Source organism: Cygnus olor, chromosome 7 (genome assembly GCF_009769625.2).
Source record: "Cygnus olor isolate bCygOlo1 chromosome 7, bCygOlo1.pri.v2, whole genome shotgun sequence".
Classification (NCBI taxonomy): Eukaryota; Metazoa; Chordata; class Aves; order Anseriformes; family Anatidae; genus Cygnus; species Cygnus olor.
In genome coordinates this window covers 17,159,531-17,186,727 of record NC_049175.1, presented here as the reverse complement: position 1 = coordinate 17,186,727, position 27,197 = coordinate 17,159,531, and the positions used below count along the sequence as shown (strand labels likewise).

Sequence of the window (27,197 nt, the reverse complement as noted above, 5' to 3'; positions counted from 1 at the left end):
AGTTTCCAAATTTTTACATTCAGCTGCAGAAGTGGATCTCTTTTTCTTGTGTAGAGGGATGGGGACCAGAAGCTTTAGGACTCACTAAAGAGCGCTATCTCGTGGTACCTTTCGAAGTCTTGAATCTAAGATGGTCCTTAATCAGTGAATATTATCCTAGAGGGGCAAAACTTTAGAAAGTGTAGAAGGGTTTTTGCAACTTTTAGAATTCCTTCTTGAGAACTAAACATTGCAGGGGTTTATTTCTGTAGCACTCAGTCAATGAATGAGCAACAATAATAGGACCACAGATGCTGAAAATAACCAAGGAAAAGAAATTTAAGAGTAAAGTTAGTGAAAGAGTCTGTAGTTTTTTTTTTGGAAACCATCTACACATGTTACCTTGAAGAAGCAACAGCTAAGAAAGGAGAATAAAGTTTCAGGTGTTACTCTGAGACACCATATACAGCCGAAGAGATGGCAAAAGGGAAGAGCACACCCAGGTTAGGTGTGCAGCAAGGGCTTACCTTTCTCTTCTGACTCCAAAATCTCTTGCAGCACCAGGAAGGAAGCTGATTGCCTGGGTGGCTCATGCGACTCTTGGTTCTCTTGGAGCATCTTGTAAACCTCAGATTCTCTGTCTATGACAATGCTGCCCGGGGGCTGGTTGTGCTGATCTAAGCTGAGGATGGAACAGAGCATATTCTTGTTAAATGGCTAAAAACTAAAGCCACTTCCTCCAGCAAAACCATCACGATGCATCATATGACTGAGAAATGAACGTGCAAAATGAAGGCAGAACAGGACGCCATGAGACACAGAGGTGCTGGACGTGCTCGCACAAGCTGCAGCCCCGGTGGGATTGAGGCGCAGGGCCACCCGTACAGCCCACTGTCAGTAGGTCCTCGCCCACTGACCCCGGCCAGTCCCTATGTGTTACCCCTGCTTCACAACTGCTGTGTGTTCCAGAAACTAAACCTTCCTGTCCAGGAATCAGGAAAATAAAGAACGAATGTGCTGAGACGGTAATCCCACGTGGTAGCTGTGTAATTACTGCATGGTCCCCACATGCATAAACCACCCGAGACTGCTAACTTAAGCTGCTGTGACTTTCAAATTCAGTACTCTTTATTCCATCAAAAAAAATCTTTGCAAGTATACTATGAATTGGTCCTGAAGGCCACCTTCACACAGTAACAGCTGTAGGATGCAGCTAAAAGGATCCTCTGATTGGAAAGAGTTCTCTTTGGTTTTCAAGTGGGCATTATAATTTCCGTTTTCTAGGTGGAAACCCAGAGTCACAGCCCTTTTACAGCATTTAACTGGGATTAATGAACATGTCAAGAGCAAGGAGAGATTTCTGCCTGCTAAGACTAAGCCCACATTTCAGCTGCTTCCTGAGGCACTGCTGCCGCCACTTGTGTCACGAGCAGCTTGCATTCTCAGCCTAGAGCTTGCAGTGCTACTGCACAGGGTAGCTCCACACTGGAGCTGACACAGTGGTCACTGTGCCACCGGCAGGGTCTTTAGAGTAAAAAAAAAAAAATAATAAAGATGCCAGAGGCAATAGCTTGGATGTTCTCCATGTCCAGTAGGTACAGGACAAACCATGGGATTGATCTGCAGGAGGATATTCAGAGTATCCCTTGGGAAAAGCTTTCCAGCAGACGGGATCCAATAGACCAAAATGCTATGGATTGCTGTGGACAGGTGAGCAAGCTCTGCACTGAAGAATTTAACAAAAGTCTGGACAAATATCTACTGTCTACTAGTTTAAATCAGTGGCTTAAACTGATGAAATGCTGGGGTAGGGGTTGGACTACGTGGCATGGGAGGTTCCTCCCATCCAAATGTTCTGTGGATGGAATAAAAAGTCTTTGGAAAAACGAGGTAAAAACTGACAAGTCTTCTCTGATGGCTCAATTACATAACACAGCCATATAAAAGTAAATGTTCTATTGGGTTTCACTATTCCTGCACCCTGTGATTGCCTGACATGTACATAAACATCCTGAAGTTCAGACTGAATTGCAGAGGGAAATCTTTTTCATGAGGAGGCGACTGCAGATTTCCATGCCAGTGTGCAATTGAGTCATCTGGGAGGTACTCTGCAGAATGAACTCTCCAAGCATCAGAGGTATAATCATTACACATGCTATAAAATGCTATTTCCAAAAACAATTAGTTCATAAAATGTTTCCATCTTCAGTAATTCTCACTGGAGCAGGAAGTACATTAGACTTGCAGTTGAACCCTTGAAGCCTGAATCTCGTTTACTGAAGCGTCTCACCCGATATAAAATAATATTTCAATTACACAGAAAATGGCCCAAGTTATCCCAAATGAATACATGCTCCATATTACATTCCTCTTACATAAACTGATATACTGCTTCTACTCTGTCTACCTACAAAAACATTGGACAAGAAGCCTATCCTTACAGTGTGCATACCGAGAATGTTTCATAACCATGCATTCGAAAAGCAAAGGCTAAATCATCTTAACGCGCACAAGAGTCAAACAGAGCCGTCACATTTCAACCATGCATTGTGGTAGTGTGCAAAACATACAGATCAGCTCTCCCAGATAGATACATTTGCATATAAAGGATTCAGAAAAACTACATTAAAAAACCTCAAACCCTAGAAACACCTCCACTTGTCAGGGCAGAGGGCTACACTACTTAAAGAAAATCTAAATAAAGCACATACACCTTTTGAATGGGCACGGACAAATGTATGTAGAGCATGCAGGATAACAAGTATCCCTATGTCAGCAGACGCATGGTACCTGCTGTCACCCAGGCACTTCACCTGCAGCAAACACCACAAGCTGGCGTCCTTGCTCAAGCACAGGAGTACCCTGACACAGCATTTTTGCAGGGGACAGCTTCAGCTACCTTTACTGGACTTCAAACTCCAGCAACTGTTGCTGGATTTCACTGCTTCTACCACAGGCAACTTGCAGCACTGATGGAATAATGCTGGATTACTGAGCTTTGAAAATTGGCAGGAACATGGCAATAAAAGCCACAAAGACAGCCTTGCACAGCATCTTCAGGAAAGCAGAGCATATTCATTACTAATGTGAATTTGCTATTTTATGTTAGCACATTTTGTGAAGTTTACAAGGGTCTTAAAGCCAGGCTTCAGGAAGGTTTCATACTTGCTTGTGCCACAAAACAACTGCTGATGCCTGGGGCTCCTTTGTTAGTGGACATCAGCTCTCTGGCGCAGCAAAGACAGCCAGCAGCGTGCCAGCTCCTGGAGAGCTCAGCACTGATGACAGGCCTGAGCAGCGACTTGCTGCAAATAACTAGACTGAGAAACAATGTGGGAGCAAAACCACAGCCCCCCCATTATCACTTGGCTGCTGTCATATGGCAAAGCCTGGCCGTGGGTGCCCAGGGGCCAGGAGGGGACTGGGAGCAGCCAAGGAGCTATGCGTTAAATGCATGGGACAAAGACAAGCAGCTCCCTGGCCACACAGCAGCAAGACACTTGGTAATGTAGCTGCGGAACTGCTGAAGGTTCACCTCCTCTGAACAGTTCAGCCTTGGCTGGAGCCCGCCCACAAGATGGCTGAATGTGCCTTGTGCTTCATGTCTTGATACCGAAGTCCTCGCTGTAAAACCCCGTGGGCTGTCACTTAGAGGCACGGTCCCAAACCGCCACAAAGAGCAACCACCAAAGAGCACCAAGGCCTTTTGGTGCTGAGGCTCTCCCCAGGTCCTGCAGCCCTCAGCACACATCAGGCATCCTCCCATGGGCAAAAAGAGCCCCAAGAGCAGCCACTTGTGCAGGCAAGTGAGCAGGGGAGGGATGGCAACACAGCCCGGGTCCTCCACACACCTGGTCCCACCTGGGCTGTGCTAAAGTCATGAGCATTATCAGCCAAAGAGGGAGACCTGTGGAGACCTGTATCACCCAGAAATGAAACACTCCTCATAGCCCAGTGCACACCTGTGGCACAGCCAGCAAAATGAAAGCCACAGCTCACTGTGCACAGACACGTGCAGCAGCACCCAGCAACAGCCCTTTTGGTCCAGGAGAACGACCAGGTTTCAGGATAAGACACCCTGCACCCCCAAATCTGTCTGCTGCAAGCAACTCCTCCAGGAAAACCACCGAGCTCCCTGCTGCATGGAGTAACAGACACGTGGGCAGGCTGAAATGATGTTTTGGTGCTCGTCACGGCACTGGACACAGACACAATGCAGAGAAAGCGCCCGTGGAGTCATGCACTGCCCTTGGGAAGGCAAAATGTAACCGCTGGTTTCTTATGACCACCAATGCTGTGAGCCACAGACAGCGACGAGGTACTCGTGGACACCAAGATGTGGATGAGCAGATGCGCTGCACTGGCCGCAGAGGCAGCAGGCAGGTTACCTGGGGAAATCGGGGCTGATGGAGGAGATCTGCCCCTGCAGGGAATCCAGGATGTTGCTCTGCGAATAGAGCTGCAGGGGAGAATTGAACTGCACATGCAGCACCTTCAGTCCCGGCACCTCCACCTCCACGGGGCTTTTGGGGCAGACCTGGGCTGCACGCTTCAGCTGCTCCGGCCCCACGCGGACCTGGCTGGGGACGCTGGAGGGGCTGTGCCTGCGCTGCGGCTCCATGCCGGGCGACTGCAGAGGGTTATAGACGGAGGCGAAGGGAGCCTGCTGCGCACTCGTCGGCGATGGGCGGCTGCAGGCACGGGTGCCCGCGTGGGATGGGCAGTGCGAGTTGTGTTTGGGGTGTTTGGTTTTTACGTGGTGGAATTGAGCAAAAGATGCAGAGGAGGAAGAAAGGGAAAGAAGGAAGAAGTTAATGAAGAGCTAAACCGAATATACCAAGTGACATAAACAGAACACCATCTGTTGCTTGTGCCAGAGGGACACACCACTGAATACATCACTTCACATTAAAAGCTTCTAGCTGATGCTGGGACACCAGTCTCACACTCCAGGTGTGTCCACACACAAAGCAAAATGCAGCCACTCCACTTACAAAAGCAATGAAGACATGGCAGCAGGGGTGAGCATGAATCCATGGTCCCACTATCTAGGCATGACACCTTCACTGCCGCCCTACCCAAAGCTGGCCTGGGCATCCCACTGAGCAGCAATATCAAGTCCAATACCAAAACGGCCATGCTCAGTGGTATGGCTTCGTCCTGCCCTCCCCATCTGCTCTGAGCCCAAACGCTACGATTTAACTTATTAGCCTCATTGACATATTAATTGTCAAATAGTCTTGGCTTCCAGGAAGTGCTCTCAACTGGAGGGGACTCTAGGCTAGACCAGAGGTGGAATTTGACTGCCAAGTGGTCCCAGCAGGTTAACACAAAGCCAGATTTCCCTTGTCCCTGCTCTGCCTTGACTCAGATCTTGAATGAGGCCACTGTGGTCTACCAGAAGCAAATGAGGAGTGAATAACCTGTCCACCAGCTGCAGCACCATTGCTCTGCCCAGAAGAGCCCATACTGCTAGCTGGGCAAGAAGCTGGTTTCAGCCAGGAAAAGTTTCCATGCTTGTATTAAACCACGCTCTCAGGTCTTTTTACTCTGCAAAAGCAGTGTCTCAAGTTACTTTTGTCTCCTTAGTCACAAGTCAGAAATTTAGTCAAATATCTCCAAATATCTCCAAAAGCATGGATCTTGCAGCTTTTGTTTTAGAAGTAGCCAAAGTCTTCCAGGCAGCTTGGTACTGCTATACAGAGACTTGGGGCAGTTCAGCAGCACAGCCAGAAAGATTTCAGAAAGCTCCTGGCTCCTGGTTTATAGCTTCTATTAAAGAAAAAAAACAGGAACCTTGGACTTCTGGGAAAAAGCCCTGGTCTAGGCAAAGCTCAGGTGCAACCACAAACATTTCAGGGTTGGGACCATTTTCAGTCCCATACATAAAATCACTCACGCAGGTATAAAAGCTTCAGCTACTTTTTAAAACTCATGTGACGAACTGAGTTTGATAATAAAAATAGAAAGATCCAAGCCCGTCTGTGAACGCCAGGCCAGCCGGGAGCTGGGACGGACGGACGTGCTTCCTGCGCTAACCGTACCCTTCCTGCCCAGCACTGCCCGTGCAGCCAAAACAAGACGTCGACTGTACAAAGCGCTCGTAACAAGCTGTCAGGCACCTGTTCAGACCAGAGGGCTGGTATGTCATGCTGAACGCACGCGGAAACTGCGTCGGTCTCTGCTAAACAAAGAAACACAAGAGCGTTAATTTCATTCCTGCACCGCACGAAATGCTCCTCGCTCCTCTGAGCCCTGCCCCTGGGTGCCACATCTGCTCCTTCCCCTGTCCTGAAAGAGAGCTTTTTGGGTTAAACCGGGACCCTGCCAGCGAGCCTCCCCCGGGCCGGGCAGGGAGGGAGAGGCGAGGGCAATACTTACGGCTTGCTAGGCTCAGGGGCCCCAAGTGATGTCTTTGACTCCACGGCACTGTTGAAGGTCTGGATGTTTTCTGAGGAGTAGAGGCCCGCCGGGCTGTTGTACTGAGCAGTGATCACTTTGGGGGCAGAAGCCGTGGCAGCAGTGAAGGGGACCGCGCTCCGGTTGTGTGCGCTTCCTATGTGCCTTATTTCCTGCATGCAAAGGAGCAAAGGCACAAATCAGAGGTGCTCAGGCGTGCGGGTGGGACGTGGCGGGGGAGCAGCTGCTGCAAGGGTCGCGCTGGCATGTGGTGTCACCTGAGGAGCACGCCACCCCAGACGTGACTGCCAAAGCTGGCAAAGGTCCTCCAGACGTCAGCAGGACCCCTGTTCCCATCCCAGTGGGCCAACATACCCCTCCTCGGGCTGGCACTTAGGAGGTTTTGGAGGTGGTGCACCAAGAATGCAAGAGCTCAGAAATATGGCTAGAGCAATTAGCTCCAGCCACCACATGCCTGGGAGCTCTGCAAGCCACAGGCCCCACCTTCTTACATGAGACTACAGATTGTAAGCATTCTCTGAAATCCCTGAAAGCAGGAATTCTATGGGAAAGTGGAGATGAGGGGCAGAAAGAGGAGCACTCTTCAGTGGCAGCTGAAAGAATGGCAAGAGATAAGGGCACCCCGAAAAGAAGGGTTTTGTCATGGCTACAAATGCTCTGGAGTATGCCTGCTCCTTCAGTGAAGACGGGGGTTCACAGCTGTCTTTCATGAACAACTTTGGTCTCTCTGGACAAGAAATTGCCACAGTAAAGGTGGGAAGATGATCCTTGTTAAACAAAGCATTGTCCAGAGGCAGAGACAGCTAAATGCCTTGACAAGACCAGAGACTTCTTTAGTACCAGAAATCACCCAGATGTTCTGGGTTTACAGCAAACCAGAGGCTTCCAAAGGCATTAGTGGATACTTTAGTGGCCAAATCCAAGTTAAATTAGACATGACATGACAGCCTTCCAAATTGCAGGCTGCACTAAGAAAAAGGGGGAATTTTGTAACCCCAGCTCCAGTTCAGCAGTCTGGGAATTGCAGCCCTGGGTCAGAGCTAACGACAGCAGGGGCTTGTTCCTCCTTGACCAAAGCAAGGTGAGCACAATGGGGCCTCAAGAGAGGAGGAAGAAAGTTCACTGAAACAGCCAGGGCAAAAAGATGGCACCAAAATGTGCATTTTGAAATGCTCCAGCCAGAGGCTGGGAATGGCTTCGTTACAGGGCTAACGCCCAATGGCACAGGATGAAACAGGGCCCTTCTCAGCATGCTGGGCTCCCAGCTCCCAGCCCTAATTACCACAACCGGTTTCCCTCCCACTCCATACACACGCTGACTTCGACAGCTATGAAGTGAGCCTTCACTGCCCTTTGAACGTCTCACGGCACTTGTTTGATAGAGCTATAGTTACAGAATAAACACTCATTAGAAACACGTATGACTAAATTCCCCTACAAGTTTTCCTTTAAATCACTTATATGCCCCCAGATTTCCTTATGCAGCTGGCTAGCCTTCCCAAACTTACAGCTGGGAGTCATCTTGCTCCATGGCACACATCAGGCACAGCACAGGACCCCTTACAGAAGAGGAGAGTAGGTCCAAACTCGCTCATGAGTCACAAGTCGTTTGAAATCAGTGGGGCAGCTTGAGAAGTTCAGGTGTGGGGTGGCAGGACTGCTCTCCCACGACTTTCTTGCCAACACAAATGGAAGTCAGCCACGAAATTTTCCCACACACCAAAGGAAGAAAGACCCTGGAGTAATTAGCTAATCTCTCTTTGTTACAATCTCATTCAAAGCCCATAACAGGGCTCATAAAAATAGTCTTTCCCATGGCAGAAACTGTGGATATTAGCAAAAAATAATCATTACTTCAGCATGTAAATCACACCATGGGGAAAAGTATCAGTGATCTTTTATCAGCATGAAGTGCGCATGTTAGAACTCTATTCATAGGCCGCAAGCCGGAGAGGGGATATGCTGTGTGTATGAGCAGTTGGTTTAATGAAAGACAGAGGCAGGAGTTTTAGGACAAAGGGGTTATACTTTTAGGTCACATAGGCTCAAAGTTTAAATCATGTCACAATCTGTATTATGGAAACATTTAACTACTAACCAAGAATTACAGAACGGGAAGTAATTTAGGGTATTTTTTTTTTAAAAAAGATCTGGTTTCCTAAGGAAGTAAGGCATCTCGATTACATACTTTGTATGCATGCAGGCATGTTTCCACCCCACCAAGGAGTTCTGAATCTGTCAGCCAAGCCCAGATCACTGTGACAGCGTGACATAGGCCTCAAGGATGGTTAAGATCCTACAAATGTTGAGAGAATAGGCAGCCAGATGGAGAAAAGAGACCGAAATCACGTTAGTGCCTCGATTCCAAGAACTGCAAGCTGTGCTTGGGCACAGAAGCCACATTGGGGATTTTGGCCCACTTGTGGCCCACCGTTGTGTAATGGCATCCAAGTCCATAAAAGAAGCTTCCAGAAGTGCCAGAACATCTGTAGCAGCACTCATGTGGCTAAGGTCCACAGGAGAATATAAGGGAGTTTAAAATAGCTTAGACAGAGATAGCTGTGCTGAGGTGGTGTCTGAAGATTAGGTTAGAAAGATCCCATCTCAGGAAGAATGTAGGTCTGTAACCTGAGAGTCTACAGACAATATTGCAAGAGCAATAACATTATAAAGGGCATTTGGATAATCCAAATTCTCCAGTGCTTCCTGTCATGCCGCGCTGCTTTTTCTGCTTGAGCTGTGGAAGGAATTTGCAAAGAACAAGTGCTTTCATGTACCAAAACCAAGATGAAAAGATAACTTCTTCTCACTGTCAAATATATTTACATAGTGATTTGCCAGACTTGCCAACCAGGCCCTGTGTTGGGCATTAGTTTTGTGAAAGCCCCAGCTCCTGAGATCATTTGTTTATGTGAGAATCTCTGATTTAACACTGGAAAAAAAAATCAGAAATGTGGCACTCCCAAGCACCTGACCACCAGCAGGCAAGCAAAAAACATTAACACAAAACCACCAGGATGCCATGTGTACTTGCGTGGGGGCAGTGCCAGGTTTAGGCAGTTGAAATTCTTGGGGTCTGCAGCATCTCTACAGCTGCGTATCTTCCAGGACCAACCCAAGAGGGGGCAAGAGGCATCATGTGCAGCATCCCCAGCGGGAGCATGGCCTGCAAGAGCACAGCAAGCAATGCTCTGCTCGTGGAGGGAGAGCCAGCAGTCAGACACATGGAAATGCCAGACTTGACCCGCTCTTTCTTTTTCCATAGCACAGAGGAGTGTGGCCAATACTTTCCTGAACTGTCTTCATGGTGGCTGGAGGGTGGCAGAGACTAGGGTAAAACATACCAGCAACTTCACAGACATCTCTGCCAGCACGCTTCTGAATTCAGAGTGGTCTCATTTTGCTTCCTTTTCAAAATGACGTGGCCTTTCAAGGATAAAAGAAGCCACATAACAAGGTTTGTAGGACCCCAGTTCCAGTTCACATCCACAGGTCTCCTGCCGGATGGGTTTTTGGGGCAGCCTTTTCCGGGCAGGGAGCCACCAGCCACTTCGGTGCCAGCTGCGGGGACGGGGAAAATGTCCCTGTGCTGGGGCAGGAAGCGGCTCAGCATTTCCTACCGTGCTGGCGTCACGGGGAATTTTCTGGGAGAACAATGGCCCCTTCCTCCTGCTTGCACCAGGCCACGCTCGGGGACGCCCGAGCCTGTGAAATCCCCTCGGCTGTGCCTGCCCTGGTGGCATGGCCGGCTGCTTCCCCTGCAACTCATTTCAGATGCTGAATCACAACTGAAGGCCACTTGAGGCACTGCCTGAAGCTCCAGGTTGTGGAGTCAGGTTAGCACAAGGGACTCGCTCTGATTTTATGCTACAAATTAAAAAAAAACAGCACCCTGCAAGTTCACCAGCAGCAGCCCTGCAGGCCCCAAACCAGCGCCAAGCCTGTGGCCTCACCGGGCTGCAGAAACGGAGGCTCAGGGCAAACGATGCCAGCGCGTGCTCCTCGAGAGCCACGCCAAGAGGAAACACGATTAAACGTTTCTCAGTCCAACTGTTTACTCAGCTCGAAGAAAATGGGCCCCTGACCAAACCTCAGCAAAGGAGAGTGCTCCAGTCATGCTCTGGGTGGGGAAGGAGAGCAGAGACCGGCAGCCAAAGTGCCCAGCCCCGTCCTTGCCCTTGCGAGGCTGCGCTGGGAATGAAGGCAGCCTCGTGCCCAGGGAGCGCATCAGGCAAATGCAGCAACACCTCTGCGGAGGACATCTTCACGGCAAGCTCCAGCTGATGCTGCATCCCACCAGCTGCAGCTGCAAGGAGAAATTCCTTCATTTTCACCTCTCCCTCTGTTAGTGTTTGGGTTTTTTTCAGCTATGGAAAAAATCTTCTGCAATGCTTTGAAATCTGATTAGAAATTAGGAAGGGTCTGGGGCTCTGTTATTGTAGGGGGGTAAAACAACAAAGCTGGCTTCCCACATCCTCTCCCTCTGAGTCCCCAAAGCATTCCAGATCCATGTGGTAACGCCTTTTAACCGAAAACAGCGGGTCACCATACTTTGTTACTTTATATACCTATTGCTTCATACATTGCCCACGCATGCAAGGCCTTATCAAAGGCCAGGCCAGCCACACACCCAGTTTCTATAGCCCCAGCCTTCTCAGTATCCAAGGAGATAAAACACACAAGGCGGAAACAATGACATCACTTGGCAAGGATGGGGATGGGGACGGGGACTGGGACGGGGCAGGCACTCTCTCAAGAAGCCTCGGGAGGACAGAAGCAGCTGTCTGTTCTTGCCATCCCACAAGAAACATGATTCACCTCCAGAACTCCCCTGTCTACATGTCTGTATGTTATTTCTCTCTCTCTCTCTCTTTTTTTTTTTTTTTTTTTAAGAGCATTCTTGAGTTTAAAAGCCCGTATCTTTTGCGGTTAAAAAGAGGTGGTGTCAAACTGAGAGCTTTCAGCTTTTTTTGGAGACAGTCCTGGTGTTGACCACCCTCAAAACTGGTCTCTCTCGGCTCACTTCCTACATGAGCTCACCCAGAGCAAACAGAGACCTCAGCCCCATTGACCTCAGTGTCATACAAACACAGGAAAAAGACAAATCTTCTCCCAGAGAGCCCGAATCTGGCACAGCCTGAGGGATAACAAGTTTTATGGTTCATTTTACCAATGGGCAACACAGCCACACACAGCAGCCCGTGGCTCTGGAGCTTAATGCCCAGGCCAGGTTACCAGAGTGTGGCAGTTCCAAGTTATCCTCATCTCTGGTCAGTGCCTCAAGAACTGAAATCACCTTAGTCACCAGAATAAGTTGCTCTCCCTCACTTCAACCACTTTTATCAAAAAAAGTTAAGCAGAAAGTACAGGCAGACATTATTTTAATCTTTCCCACCATGGTGAGGAAAAGCTCTTGATGGGAAAATGACACTGAGTGATCGCCCTCATGATGTGGGTGAGAAGTGCAAGTGAAATAATTGAGTAAATATATGAAGAAGTCTCCGTCATTTCCTTCCCCCGATGTTGCCATAGCCACATCCAAAACAAAGCTTGTTCAGCCCCTGAGCCATCACTGCTGACAGGCTGCTGCACCTTTCGATGAAATGTGATTTTGTCATCACTCTTGCCTCGGTTTAAATTAATTTAGAAGGATAAAGATAATGGTAATGAAACAATAATTAGGCTGTAGCTCTTTCATTTGCAAAGATCAGCACAGACAATGAAGTCAGTCTTAGGATTCAGGACTTTGGGGAATGCATGGGAGGTTGTGGAATGTCTTTTTTTTTTTTTTTTCCAAAGACACTTAAAAGTATCTTGAAGTTGCATTCCAAGTAAGGGAAAATACTTCCACAGACAGATGCAGTATTTCACCAAGTATCAGCCTCTAACAGGACTACAGGAGTAAACAAAAAGCGTGTTTCAAATAGTAAAAAGTATGGAAGCAGAGATCTTAATGTCTATTTAGTCATAGAGTTCGTGACAAAAAAAATAATTTCTTTTGTAAGATCATTTGCAAACACTTAAGTTATTTAACTGCACAAATAAAATGGGAACAGGAAAAGAAGGTGGACAAGTGCTGTGAGAAGTTTCAGTTCAGATGGTGAATTTTGGGAGCAACATCAAACAGAACCTCATTTTAAGAAAGGGGGGAACTTATTTGAATAATTGCAGCCCGATCTCTTCAGCAAAGGCTTTAAAGTTTTTTTTGCCTTTTTATTTATTTTTTTTTGAGTCTGCAGTAACTCTATTTACATATACGATGGTGTTCCTGCATGTGCACGAAAACTATGAGAAACATCTTCAGAGGACCCTGGATCAGGCCATAAATGAACTACTTGGACTCGGTATGTCTTATTTTCTTTGGTAAGTGAATTAATAAGTGTTCTGTATAAGGCAGCTGCCAAGGAAAGCACATGGGTTGTTTTCACTGGTGAGGCAGCCAGAAAAAAACCTAAACAGCTCAGACAGCACTGCCTTCGAAGAGTCAGCTCCACTCACAACTTCTACCAGTTCTATTGGGAAATGAGATCGGCACCTTTGTGGGGAAATTCCTACCAGTTTGCCACGCGGGTATATAGGCACAGCACCTTCTGCACGCTGCTGCTGCTGTGCAGCAAGCCTGGCTGAGGGCTCTGGGCACACTGCAAAGATGCAGCCCCAGAGAAACGCGGCCAAGGGCTCACCACAGATCTGGCAGAAGTCAGCACGCTGCGCTGACATCATGCTGCGAACAGACAGCCCTCGCCACTAAACCTTCCCTGCTGCAGTCAGCTACTGAAAAAGGAAATGGGTGTACATTAAAAAAAAAAAAAGCACACCTTAACACTTGATGGTGTTCATGCCACTTTCCCTTGGCACAGCGGACTAGGATGTTCGGGCACTGTGGAGCAGGAAGGGTAAATGGCAGCTTGTGGTTTGGAGCTATACAGCTCACACTCCTAAATTCCTCTGCTCCAGCCCACGGCCACGTGAAGGAAAGCCCCATGCTACACACACCAACAAGAACCACTCACATAGGCCACCACAAATGACTTAATTGGCTTTGCTTTCAAAATAAAGGGAAGAAGAAAGGCAAGAGTTCTGTGGGAGCTTGACTGTTGCTTTTACACCAGGAAATAAAGCTCTCCTAGTATCAGCCATAACGAAGGCTCAGAGCCTAATTTTCAGGCAACTGGTGGCTCCTAGTGCCAGATTAAAACAGGGGTCACTGCTTAGACACAAGATATGTAACAGGAATCTTGCCACAGTCAGTTTCTCTCCAAATTCTCTGCTGAAGACAGTTAAGGGTGAGTATCACAGATCCAGCTGTGCCACTCTTACACGCTGGCAGCATCAGGGTACATACATAGCAGCCAAAGCCAGAGGCAGGGGTAGGGCTAAGGCTAAGGTTTAGCGGGAATGCACTCTGCAGTCAGGGCTATTGATGAATCCTGCACAGTCTGATCTTTGTGATGCCCTTTACTCGGACTTTAGGAAGCACAGCATGACTTGTAAGTCAAAGACGAGTTAAGATTAGTTCCTCACACCCTTGTTTCTTCCAGAGTTGCAGCAGGCTCCCCCAGACAGGCAAGGGCTGACTCATATGCAAACAGCACTCTGAAGTGCCCCTGAGGACATCTGACTAAAGAAGAACTATTGATTAGGGCTAAAAATGCCAGAGCAAATGATTTAAACTAAGAGGTGATGTCAGGGGATTAAAATAGCCTATGCGTAATGTTTGACCAGTGGCGGATATCTGTCCAGTGCCCTAGGCTGGACTGGGGGAAAAGGAGTGGTGGTGTGGTGGCTGGTGGCAGGGGGGCTGCAGCAGCAGGTGCCTTGCTGCAGATAACTCAGCTTCGTGAGCCAAGTTAAGTTCCTCCTGGCATGAGTAGTGCCCCATGTTTAATTCCAGGGTGGGAGAAAGGGTGAACGTTTAGCTAAATTCTGGTTAATTTCCAGGTTAAGGTCTTGTCACCAGGGTGAGGTCTCCTGCTGAATCCTCTCCTGCTAAGAAGCTTCCCCCAGGCTGGGGGGGTCTAAGCAGGGCCTTCCACTGCCTCCCCCAGTACTCAGGGTCCCATCCAGCCCCGTGCTGCAGTCAGGACCTGCACAAGGCTGTAGGAGAGGATGCTTTTACAGGGCTTTTTCTTACTCAGCTCTGCTGAGCACATTGAAATGAACACAGGGCTTATCAGGTTGGTTGCATAGGTTTAGGTTTTGGGCTACAACCCTTATCTTTGCTCAGACCCAGGCATGAGGTGATTTCTACATCTAGTTCTTCCTGATTTCTGCCAACATTGATACAAGGATCACCCAGGAGAAGCAGGGCTGCAGTGCATATACATACTCAAAGCCATTGAAGGCTCTCACTTTGATTACTACAGGTCAAGGTGAAGTTTCTGCTTCAGCTGACAACAGGCACAGACACTGCGGCAGGACCACCTCTTCCTTTGCCCTGTAGTGTTGCTTGAGTTGCACTTCAGAAGCATGAATTTTCTCTGTGTGTTGGAGTTTGGAGCCTTTCAACACTGAGTTCTGAAGAAACTCACTGCTGGTTCTATTCAAAATAGAGTGCTTCAGGGAGATTTAGCGAGCAGTGAAATCATGCCATAAAGCAGTTGCATGGTCAGTTTCACCAGCCAACACTGGGTTTTACAAAGCACCAAGACAAACTCTGTTGTGTTCCAAGATGAACTGCCAGCAAGGCACTGAGTTATCTTTGCCTTTTATGAGAGCACTAGATGAGGTCATTTTCAAAGGCTGTGGGTTATCCACCTTTCCCAGAACATGCTGTTTAAACAACAGCCCTCTGCAGCCTTGCAGGGGAGCCTCTGCCACACTTTTGGCAAGAGTTGGCCCCACAATCTTGAGGTTTGCTGCAGAGCATCTTCAGAGCAGAAGACACAGAGCAGATCCCAGCTCAACAGTGTCATAGGCAGGTGTCACTGCATGGCCCCAGCCCAACCTAAGTCCAAACAGCTCAGTCTCGCACTGTGCCTTGGCTAAGTCATGAAATACCTGCAGAATGCAGCACCACACTCTCAAGCCAAGCAACACACAGCAGCTTGGCGTGAAAAGGAGCGTGGATCGATGCCAAGCCAAGGTCTGGGCCGGGCATTGCTGCACACATGCTACTTTAGGTTCGGGTCCTTTCCATCCCAAACAGACATATTAGCACTTAATTAATTGCAGAGTCAAACTATTTTTCTCTTTACTCATTTTGCTAGAAAGACTCACAGGGGAAATGTTCTAGGGCCAGAATCCAAGTCACTACCCCAGTGAAATCCAGAGCAATGCCTTTGATTTTAGCACAGCTGTAGATTTCTGCAGTGTAATCTTCTGAGCCTAGCCCAGGCAATGCCCTTGCACAGATCACTGTTATTGCTACTTTTACTTGACAGAGGCAGCAGACCGATGAAGCAAGGCTACCAACAGTTTACAGAACCAATCTCCTAGAAAGGAGTTGCAAGATCTGCCACACAGATAAAAATATAAAAGGCTGATATATTTCTCTTCCGCTTTTTCCAGGGCTAGACTGCTGATAAGAGTCTACTAGTAATAGGAAAAAAAAGAGAAGCAAAACCAGAAAACATTGCAAATCACTCTACTCTCCTCTCGAGACCTTTCTTATCTATGAAAATCAACAGGCTTCGCAACGGTAGTGATGATTTATTGAGCCACACCTCCACAGTGCCTTCTTTGTGCCCTGTGACACGTGTGAGCATGCACATGGCAGGAGACACCACCTCCGGCCCAAGCAGCTTACCTGCGGTGAGGTATCCGACTAGCTCTGACCATGTCTGTCTGTCTGTCTCTGCAGGTTTCCAAGGGAGGTATGGGGCACACGCTATCCCCAGTGTGACCAGTGGAGTGGCACATGCTTGACTCCTTGGAGGATCAGGCCAGAAACTGCTCCAAAGCCAGCCAGGAGTAAGTGTGAACAGGAACTTGCAGATACTGTTACTTACCTGGGGCTGGGAGGCCAGATTCATCTTATAAGGATGCGTCTTCCCCTCTTCGTTTACAAGTGGTGACCAGACTTTTGATTCCGTTCTGCAACACATGAATTTTCAATAGTTAACCTACTTCCATCACAGAGCAACATTATTGTTATTAAAGGATTTGAAGTTCATTAGCTAAAAACATCTCCCCCAGACTTTTGTATACAGCGCTGTCCATACTAGAGGGAATCCATACTAGAGCCTCATTCCAGGTACGTAATTTGGATGACTGAGTAATGCTGTAAGAGGTCCTTGGATCTCAGCAGAGACTGCCCTGGCTCGTCCTTTGGGACTCCACTGGCGACACAACAAGCATGGGCTCCAGCCCAGGCAGTAGAGCTGGGAGTCACCCAACAGCAGAAGCTGGAAATACCCCTGGGATGCATATCCTTTAACTAAGTGGGACAATTCATGTTACTGTGTGTTTCAGCTCTTATGGGTAGCAGGGAAACGGAACGATTCTTGTCTGTATTGAATATACAGAGAACATTTTGTTCTTGAAGTTGAGCTGCCGGAAATGTTTCTTGGTTCGGGTCTCCAGAATTTCCTTATTTATACAGTGGTATCCATGCAGAGCAAACAGAAACGTTTGGGAGTTATGAAAAAATGGGTCAAAGTCTGCGATGGGACTAAGAACTGAGACGACATAATGTGTCCAAGGGAAAGCCTGCATAACCTTTGCTGCTCTGTGGTCTGACCCAATTACTCACAGCAGCCTGAAACACAAATCAAGATCTGTGACCAAAACCAATCACTGCTACCATCACCATTCTGGAGTTTTGATATGCCCCAAAGAACAGCAGACAAGCAAGCAGTGAGGGAGAATTAAGAATTAAGCTTAGATTTGCTTGAGATATTTTATGGGAAACACATGCTACCTGTTTCTCGGACATACAGAGAGCAGCTAGCAACAAGGAGGGACCAAATAGTGCTACTTTTGCAAACTTTTTAATAGTAGGGAACGAGTTGCTGTAGAATTGCTGAATGAAACCCATTGTTCGATGTTACACATTGCACAATGCAGCAACTAAATAGCTGATAAACTCTTAGGATGAATTTTGAAAGCCATGTCCTGTTTTGACAGGAGATCCTGCAACTTTGTGACTCTGCAACTGCAGATAGATGTTCTTCCCAGATATCTGTGGGGCCAGGTCCAGCTACAGTTTAAGTTCTTAGTTAGCAAAACAGGAATGTTTCCACTGAGAATTAACTGGAAAACTGGAAAGATACTTTAAACAGAAAAGGCTTATAAAACTGACAGGGGTAGAGAAACAGGGTGTAGAGCTTCCCACAATAAATTCAATCTCGTCTACCCCATTTCTCTAAAAGCCCTCCAATGTCAGTACATTTTAAAATAAAAACAAGCAAAAAAGCCTAACTGTGATACATGTGTATACTCCAGACACTTGCTGCATAAATAGTATTTTAATGCTTAACATCCAGAGGGTAGCTCAGTGGGAGGAGATGGGAGCCAACACTCTTACTCAAGGAAGAGGAGAATTTTTATAGGACATTTATTTACCTGCTACAGCAGCTATTGCACTCTGGACTTTACACAGAAGAAACCCTGATGGAAGCCTGCTGTACTGTACCTGCTGTACCTCCTTTCTCAGGAAAATTCACAGACACAGGTCACACCTGATAGCATCCTTTACACACCATGAGTCAGGCAGAGCAAACCTTTGGCTCTGGGCTATTGCATCCTGTGGGCACAGCTGCAGTGCCAATAGCCCACAGCCTACTTCACCCAAATCCTGGCATCTGATTCTCTGGAGCACACACGGGCTGACAACTATGGACGTAAGAGCTGCATGGGGTCAACTCTGTGACAATCTGATCATTATCTTGTCCCAACAGCTGCTGTTGCCGGACGCACAACATACCCGAGGTGAGTATAAAACAATCATTCCCACCTTGCTTCTGACCACCGGTGCTTTAAGGGGCCAGAGGAACCAGCAGTTTTACCTAGATCACAGCTATCAAGCATAACAAAGTCACAGACACCTCTCGGATGGTTGCCTTTTGCACTTGAAGACTGTATTTGCACAGAGGGAAGCAGCCGATTGACCAGAGCAAAGCCTTACTCTGTGGAAATCCTTGGAGATCACATGTGACTGAGTTTTCACCTCTTCTGGAAATACAGGGGGCACAGCAAAGCACATGGAAATCAAACACCCTGCCAGCCAGGCTGCAAGCAAGTGGACACTGGCTGGAGACGAAAGAGCAGTTCAGAAAGCATTAAACACTTCAGCTGATTTCTAGCATGAGGCATCCCTGGTGCCAATTCTCACTAGCCCTGACCTAAGTATTTTCCACGCAGTACTTTCTTTTGCAGCAGCTTAGTGTTACCAAATTTCAGAAGCACCGAAAGGCCTTTTTCAGACTGCAGATTTAAGCTCGGAGCAGGCCAGTGTACAAGCACAGAGCAGAAACCTCCCCTCAGGACCCTGGGTGCTTGCTTTCGTCCCACTGCCCTGGCTCGGTGCATTGGAGGTGGCACAGCGTGTTGGTCTCCACCTTTTGGGAGGCACCTTGGGCTAGTTACCACAGCCAAATTTGGGTTTCTGACCAGATTTTTCTCCCTTTTTTAATAGCAAGGCAAAAAGCCCCAGTTTGATTCCCAGCCTGCTGCCATTCCAATCTGTCACTGGATATAAATGGAAGCAGCAAGGTCACTCCAGGCTTTACTTTCAATTCAGCTTAAAAGTTATCCAAACAGAAAGGTTAAATAGCCCATGTGGTTGTCCCTCTAAGGCCAGGAGGACAAAGCTTCCCTTTGTCTTTACAACAGCTGTCACAGAGCCCCTCACTTGCTCTCACAACACCCATTTATGGCCCCAGCAAAGAGAGGCAGCTTTGCTGTGGATGCACTGCCTGGAGGGGCCAGCACGGTGGGCGTCCTGTCCCAACACACCACCCGTGGAGCTGCGATCCCAGCTCTTGGCAAAGGTCTCCTGCCTCTGCTCCCACAATCAGTGTCTGCACTTGTACTGAAGCATGGCAGGAAAAAGAGAAAAAGCACCCTAAAGCTCACCTACATCCCACTGCTGGCCCAGAACTTAATTTCTGTAAGGCTGGGAAGTACAGGTACGAGGCACGAGTTGGGTGGATTGGTTAGACATCGTGTCTCTGCCATATCTGCATGTGCTCATATCGTTTATATGAAGCAGGGAACAGGTGTTGGAGTGGCTAGCTCAAATCCAAATTTGTTTTATAACATGGTTTCTCCTCTATATTCCAGCAAAGGGGACTCTGACAGAGAGCGACACTCAAACATTGCAGAAAGAGAAGACAAAAACATGACAGTCAAACAAGCCCAGGAACAACTGCCAGACAAATTAATAGCAAATATACAAACTTCATCGTGTTTGCAGTTTACACTTCTATGCTATTTCCTCACCACAGGAGAGAGAGCAACCAAGGCAGGGCCAGGGAGTGAGCCATGCATTTGCTGTTCCATCCAGGCAGAAAACAAGACCCAAGATTAGAAAATTTGTCTGAGGTTAGCTTGGATGGGAAGGTACTGGTAGGAAGGAGAGGAAGGAAACTGCATGCAAGTCAAGGCAAGAATGTGGAGAGGTATTTGTGAAACACAACATTTTTCAAGAAGCTTGGCTCGAGCACGGTATAATATAAACATCACAAGAGGCTAGATTTTGCTATCAATGGGGTTTGCGTGCAGGGCTGGGCTATAGCTTCAAGGGAAATTTCATTGCTGGAAAATGAGGGTCTAATTCTGTAGCCAGGAACTGCGTAAGTAACTTCTGTAGGGCAGAGGCACATTTACATTCCTGTTTCAAACACGGGGATGGACACAACTAATTTACCCAAGTAGCAACTAAACCCCTAAATACTGAAAAGTTTCTTGCATAGCAGAAGGTTTGACGGCTGAAAAATGAGGAAAGGCTTAGGCAATTCCTCTTTCAACAGCCCCCAGGGTTTTAGACAGGCATTTTAACAGCTTTAGTGACTAACTACAAGAGCTTTCAGGCTACCGGGAAGGTACCTGTTTACTCAGCCTGTTAGCTACAACAGCTGTAGAGTACGTGCCCTTGGATTTAAACACCAGCAGACTCTTTTAGCAAGCCATCCATTAATGGACAAATTCACTTTGGCAAGCAAAACCGTCTCGAACAGCAATGCTAGTCACAACTTCCTTGAGACTAGAGGCCCCTAATTAATTTCTTCTTCCATTTCATACAGCCACTAAAAGCAAAAGGGCAACTCTGGCTTCAGCAGCAGCACCAGAGGAGCACCACGAGCCCTTTCACTACAGTGTGGCGGAGGACAAGGCACACCTGGCTGCTCACAGTTCCTCCACTAGCCAGCTGCAGTGTTGACAGCTTCTGCCTTCCCAAAGAGGCTGTAACAACACATCAAAAGCCAGGCTTGACTTGCCAAAATGATTTCGAATGCTCCCATCACTGGTAAAAGCTGCTGGCGGGCACCTGCGAGGGCTGGGGAGCAGCAGGGCGAGCTGCCGGGGAGGGCGGCCGGTGTGCATGGCCTTATATAGCTGCTGCACAGCACCGGCCCTTCCCAGGGCCATGAGCATTATTAGCAAGATGACAGAGCTGGAAAACTCTTGCTGGCAGGGAAGCAAAAAGCAAGCCTAAATGAGTCAACAAACTCTGCAGACTTCCCAGAATGCAACCTCGAGCCTATTGTGGCTTTGTGCAGCCACAGCCAAACACCGGGGACAAGCAGAGTGAAGATGGGGAGCTTCCTGCAGCGAGGGTGCAGCTGAGCCTACCGAGTAAAACCCAGATGGCATTTTCTCTCTCTCCCCTGCCCTTCACTCCTTCTCCATAAGCATCTACACACGACCCTTTTTGACAATGCACTTAACATCTGCTGGTAGGACATCTGACTTCTCTGATCTGAGCAGTTTTCAAAGAAAAAAAAATGCATAGCTTCATTCCTTGGCATCGCTCTTAGCAGAGTAACAGACTGTTTTGCAAACAAAAAAAAGGTGTATTAATATATCATATGCTGGCAGCAGAGGTGCAAAAGAGCAGCTTGATATTTGAAGAAAAGGACAGTAGGAGCAGAAAAAGAGATTACGTTTGCAATCCCTTTTCACAAATATTCCTCTCCTGTTACCACCCCAACCTGCCTCCAGACACAAAGGAGGGGCAGGCTCGCTGTAGGAATATTTCTTTTTTGTTCACTTGGTGACTACAGCCATGGGCAAAAAGCCATTTCTTTTAGAGAGAACTTTCACCTGTACTGCAACTGGAAAGAGCATTTGTCTGCTCTTGTCCATCTGTAGCTACAGCCACACAGAGCTGTGTGCCAAATTCCTTGTGAGCATTACCAGTGACATCGGCGATGCCTGGACCTTTTGGATATCAGGCGAGTTTTGTTTCTCAAGCCTTCCTGTCTTGAGTACTCTCCCATCAAAGTGAGTTTATTTCCCAAAATGCACTAAGTTTCCAAAGCAAGCTGACAGCATTCCCCAGACTGCTGGACATGTCACTGCTTACCTCCATCAAAGGAAAATCAATGGTGCACTTGGGAGGGGGGCAGACCTTCACTGAAAAAAAAGAAGAGGTCTTCCCAAAGACTCAAGATCCAAAACTTCATTTTTCCTACAAATCCAAGAGGCTCGCAACTCTGCCTGTGAAATTTCTTGCTTTAGCAACTAGGTACTTCTGAATCAACTGAAGTGCAGTCTGCTGTAGGTTGGTCTTTCTATGTGTACCAAAGAAAACCACGCTGCAGAGCTTGCCCGTATACTGATGAAGACAATAATGGAAATTTTGCCTTCATTTTTTGTGAACTATGACTCTTAGAGGGCTCTCTAGCCTGAAACAAAAAGCAAAATGAACGAACAAACAAGCTGAGAAGAGAGCAGTGATCTGCTGGAGATGCAAAGTCCATCAGGAATTTGGTGTGTGTGCCAACATTGTAAAACAACTGCTTCCAAGGCAGAAAGCAGACCTTTCCAGTTCTGTTCACATGTCAGGCAGCAAAGCACCTGGCAGTGCCACTTAGAGAAGCACACTCAGAGAAAACAATTCGTGGCTGGTTTTAAATCCCAGGAAATAAACAGATTTTTTACCGATAAATTTGCCCCTTTGGGTGAAAAAAGCAGACCAGGCATGTTTTCTTCTGCTAGAAATTCAATCCATTTTTAACAGTGACATGCGTTAGACTAGATTTCCTGCCTACAATCTGATCTGAAATATTTTTGGACTGCTACCATCGTTAAGGAAAATACCGAAACAGGAAACATTGGAATGCTGTTGATATTTGCAATCAAGTACACAGTGCAAACAGCATTTCCTTTACCAGAAGTGTTTAAGTCCTTTTGGTTCTCTACATTTACATTTCTCTTAAATAATCATTAGTGCAGCCAAAGATAAGGACATTTTAACCACTCAGCTACCATTAAAAGAGAAGAGGGTTGCATAGATGCTGAGCACACATAAGGTTTGTTTAGGCCTGGGGAAGAGGGACAAGAACAAGACAAGCATAGCACCATACTTCCCCAAAACACTCCCAGCCTTCAGCTCTTTGCAGCTTTGGGGCTTTCTGCAGCAGAGATACTACTGTGGTATATACTAGCCTTTACGCATTTTATTTGCATGAATTCATCCCATCTCCTCTTGAAGATGTGCATTTTCAGCATTCATAAGGTATGTCCTCACTGTCACAACGGTGGTGTCCCTTTGTGGAAGTAAAATTCCTGATGTAAGCTCCAATCCATGTCTGTAAAATTCCTCTTGGCCCATCCCTGCTGCCACCCCAAATGCAGATCTGACAGCATTTTGCACACTTGGCTCTCAGAGAAATCATTTAAAATTAATCAGATATCAAATTAAAAATCAATACAGGTTTATGCTTTCACATGACATCTTTATGATGATGAGTAACAAGAAGGACTGGAAAATTTCTCTCTCCAGAAACCCGGCAAAGCTGGGCACATCGGCAGCACCAGCTGCAGTGACGCCCAGCCCACAGAGCTGCTGCCGTCAGACCTGGAGTCCTGGCCTGCACGGCTGCTTTGCACAAGGGACCAGCTAACAAGCTGTGACTGCGGAGCATGGAGACCTGACCCAGGAGCTGGCAGTGTTGAAGCACAAGTGATATCCTTTTGTTTTCATAGGCAACTACCTACAAAGCCACATGGACAAAGAGATGCAGTTACAGGGGCCCAGAAGGAGACAGCTCAGAGCTTGGAATAAAATATCCTCAACAGACAGCAACCAGGAAAGACAGCATGATGCACATGGCTGCCTTTTGGTGTTAAAGCAGAGCTTTCTCCTCTGAGAAAACATAATGCAGTATCATATTGCTGATAGAAACACATCTCTAGCAGCTATCAAATCTCCAAACAAGTAAGCAATTCCCTAAGCAGAAGTTTAATCCCAAAGAAGGAGGAGGACCAAAGACTTAAAGTTCCCTGGAACTATCTAAAATGGATTTCATAGAGAACAATGGGCAGTAAATCAAACCTTGGGGTGGATGAGTAGTTAGATCACTGCTTTTTTCACATCCTTGCAGTTTTTACACTCTCCTTGGCCATTTTGTTAGTGGTGCCTGTCGGTCAGTACAGCAACAGGGTCCACCACACTCCTCGTGCTTCCACACTTAAAGACGGTCTTGAGTTTTAACTCAAAGCTCCCTCATGGCTTTACACAGCTGCACAGAAATCTCCCTCTGGGCAGCTTCCACATCCAAGGCTGATAAAACGTGCATTGAGTGACTATAAAGCTAACGAGTTGATAATGAACATTTGCAAACACATTTTCCAGACTCATGACCTGTAAGAGTGAGCTTGCCCACAGGCTGAAAGAGGCCTGGCCTCCTCTCCTCTCCTCTCTCCTAGCCAGAACCATGCAGCACTGGCTTGCTAAGATCAAGAAGCCGGATATTTGGGGGCAGACAAGAAGCACTCCCTCACAGGAAGACTACGGACTGCCAAGTTAGGGGAGAGCTTGAGAAATGCTGGGGCTAACACGCTGCTGTAATGCTCACCACCCATTCACGCTGCCTTCCCTCTGCTCGGGTCTTCCCTCTGTGAACTCCCTCAATGAATTGTCAGGCTTGTTTTGGCCAAGGCCCATCACTTCTTCCTGAACTGGGAAATGCCTGCTGAACTGCTGCCCTTGTGCAAGCTACAGAAAGAGTTCCCTTTATCACAGGAGAGCCGCAAACAACTGAGCTACTGCGTCACTTAGGGCATGCTTTTGTGCTTTCCCTGCCTTGAAGCTGGTATCTGTGGCTGCAATTCAGGTAAATCCCCTGCACCCTTGAAAAGCCAGGCTCCAGTACTTTTAAGAAGCTTGATCAAGAGACTCCAAAAATGCACAATATTTCTGAATCTGTGAGTGGCAAAACCTAGATAATGAATAGCTTGAACAGCACACAGCCATGTATTTTATCTGCTAAATTCATGCAACAGGAAGAAAGGTCATCTCTGGTCACACCTCCTCTGCTATGAGTGAGGTTTTTGTGAGACCTATCTTGGATTTCTTGCCGTCAGGAGCCACAGAACAGGCTGACAGACTCTGCCACAAATTATCAGCCAATCTCTCACAGGGAAAATTATTTTCATAAGGTCGAAGTGCAGCAAATGCAAGCAGCACTAGGATTAAAGGCTGAAATGCAGTTCCCTCTTGCAATTCAGTGCCTGGCCAGACAAAGCACTAAGAGGTCAAATTAAACAAACCAGCCAGAGAGGTCAAACCAAAACACAGCTACTGTCCACTCCACCTCCCTCCTTGTCCCCATCCCCAGTCTTGCCAGGTGACCTACCTGCTGACTGTCAGGGTTAGCTCATCTGCGCAGCCCTTGATTTTGTTCTGTGCCTCGAGGTGCGTCATGTTATCTGTGTTCACTCCATCAATGGCTATGATCTGGTCGCCTATACACAAGTTGGCTGTTGCAGCTTTGCTACCTGGAGTCACCTACAAGAAGACAAAATGAGTGAATGGACTGTCCAGGGAGCCGCTTTCCAAGAGACATCTGAAAAGCAGCTGCAGCACTCAGGGCTTCTCTTGATGGTACCTGGAAACAAGGAGGTGAAAACTAATGAAATCAAATCTCAGCAGAAATATATACGGATACAGGTCTCTTAGATAACTAACTCTATTGAAGTTAGGATTGGGATTCTGTTTTGGCACCCACAGATGGATTTAATGGGGAGGAGACAGGTAAATGACAAACATTGTATTTTCATTTGAGGCAACTGGCTTTGTAGTAGAGAGTAACAACAGAGGAAGCAACTCTGTTCTTTGCTGGACAGAGAAGTGCTCTCCAGAGCAGTGGGTGCTGAGAAAAGCAAGGTAGCCCAAGCCTCTAAGAAAAGAGATGCCAGAAAAGAGAGAGAGAATTTGAGTCAATGCTAATCATAAACACCTTCATCTGCATCACAATCTCATTTGCTTCCTTCCTTGGGAAAAAGGTTTGGGCACAAGATTTTGGATTGCATCTTTAATAAGCTGGTTCAGCCCAGGGACAGGTGGAGCAGACTCACCGACTACAGTTTGATCAATTCCAGAGCAGTGCTTGATCTAACAAGCAGATGGGGAGGCAGAAAGGCATCACAAACCTCATCTTTAAAACACAATCTGACAGTACTATCTGAAAAATTGGCAGCATGATCCCCAGCCTCCCAGTCTGACCTTACCTTGATACATTCTGCCATATTACACCTCCCTTTCCTCTTCATGCATGCTTTGCTTCCCAGATATACTACGGCACTGCTAAAGAGCTGCTGTGCTCTGCCTGAGAAATGAGGGATGGGAAGGAGCTCAGGGTAATCTGCTGAGATCCCAGACAGAAGACATGGTGCAGCAATGCCACCGGTATGGTACTGCTTGTGAAAAAAAGATCCCAGTTAAAACTTGGCATTTTCAAGCAGCTTGTTCACTTTTCTCTATTTCTACTAAAGAGGTGTCCTCTTAACAACCAAGACCTCTTTGGGGCAAAATTATTGCCAGGGTTGAAGGTGAAGAATGTCACATTTGCTGGTGGCTTTGCAATTGCTATGTAAGATTTTGTGCAGTGTTAATGACTTTGTGGGAGGAGCATCATGATTAATGTGGGCTTTCATCAATTATTTAACAGGCAGAGGAAATGAGAAGGGTGGACTGCTTCCACCCTTCTCCAACTAAAACATGCCTTGCAGCTGGGACACACCTCATTTATGAGTCCGTTGCAACTGGTATTCATTCTACACATTCATGCTAGGTTTTAGCATGCTGGAAAGCAGCTGAGCAAACCCAGCAGGACTGTCAGGCATAAATAAACACTGTTCAGAAGATTTAGAGTGCTCCTAATGTGGGACAGGATGGCAAACCATTCCCCCTAGGGAAATGTTCTCTTCCTAGAGGTGTCACACATTAGCTGCAATCACGTCTTTCCCTGGGCCAAAAAACGAGGCTATTCAGCACATCCCCTCACAGCTGCAGTGGGATATTTTCCCTAGCCAGAAGGAAGATGACAAGATGCTTTTATTTTTTTTCACCTCTCTGCTAAGTCATTAATTTATGGAAAAGGGAAGGACACAGATGCATATCACGGATGTCCAACTTGGCTAAGGTGCTCAACATTAACCCGAGGACTTTCAGAGGGGTCAACAGAACAGTGCCTGTCTACCTGCTCACTAATTTTAATGCTGTAAGCAGACTGTGAACAGAGGAAGTGCTAATGAAAAGCCCAGACAAGGCACCAGGTGGATATAGAAAATCTGTGGCCACCAGTCCCACGGGATTTGGGAGCTGCTGCTCGAGAAGCCGTGAGACAGATCCCTGAAGACACCATTACAGCAGAAGGAGCTTGCAGGAGACACATTGTGGATCCTGC

The 27,197-nt window shown here is 47.2% G+C and overlaps 2 protein-coding genes across 8 annotated transcripts in view; one reads left to right on the top strand and one right to left on the bottom strand.

The window, feature by feature from the left end:
* PDLIM1 (PDZ and LIM domain 1) overlaps positions 1-27,197 on the bottom strand; it is a 40,101-nt gene that overhangs the window by 4,707 nt on the left and 8,197 nt on the right. For 2 of the 3 annotated variants that reach the window (XM_040564002.1, XM_040564004.1), the window contains exons 2-6: positions 25,146-25,297; positions 16,350-16,434; positions 6,102-6,163; positions 4,368-4,670; positions 507-661 (exon numbers count right to left, since the gene is read on the bottom strand). In XM_040564002.1, the coding sequence (XP_040419936.1) occupies positions 507-661; positions 4,368-4,670; positions 6,102-6,163; positions 16,350-16,434; positions 25,146-25,297 (757 nt within the window). Of the gene's footprint in view, positions 1-506; positions 662-4,367; positions 4,671-6,101; positions 6,164-6,360; positions 6,552-16,349; positions 16,435-25,145; positions 25,298-27,197 lie in introns of all 3 variants that reach the window. The other variant, XM_040564003.1, reaches the window with a different exon arrangement.
* LOC121073233 lies at positions 11,201-20,327 on the top strand. Of its 5 annotated transcripts, none has more exons than XM_040564007.1 (5): positions 11,201-11,240; positions 12,632-12,762; positions 16,202-16,311; positions 18,240-18,270; positions 19,624-20,327. In XM_040564007.1, the coding sequence occupies exons 2-5, from the start codon at positions 12,659-12,661 to the stop codon at positions 19,868-19,870; spliced, it is 492 nt and encodes a 163-aa protein (XP_040419941.1). In that variant the 5' UTR covers positions 11,201-11,240; positions 12,632-12,658; the 3' UTR covers positions 19,871-20,327. The 5 variants fall into 5 exon arrangements, 3 of the variants coding, with proteins under 3 accessions (XP_040419941.1, XP_040419940.1, XP_040419939.1); XM_040564006.1 differs by lacking the exon at positions 11,201-11,240 and adding an exon at positions 11,247-12,062; XM_040564005.1 differs by lacking the exon at positions 11,201-11,240 and having other exon boundaries at positions 11,247-12,762.

Coding starts and splice junctions, on each gene's coding strand:
- LOC121073233 (XM_040564005.1), top strand. CDS start 12,497: ATGGTGAATTTTGGGAGCAACATCAAACAGAACCTCATTTTAAGAAAG. Junction 12,763..16,201: donor GGTATGTCTTATTTTCTTTG/GTAAGTGAATTA, acceptor CTGTCTCTGCAG/GTTTCCAAGGGAGGTATGGG. Junction 16,312..18,239: donor TGCTCCAAAGCCAGCCAGGA/GTAAGTGTGAAC, acceptor TTGTCCCAACAG/CTGCTGTTGCCGGACGCACA.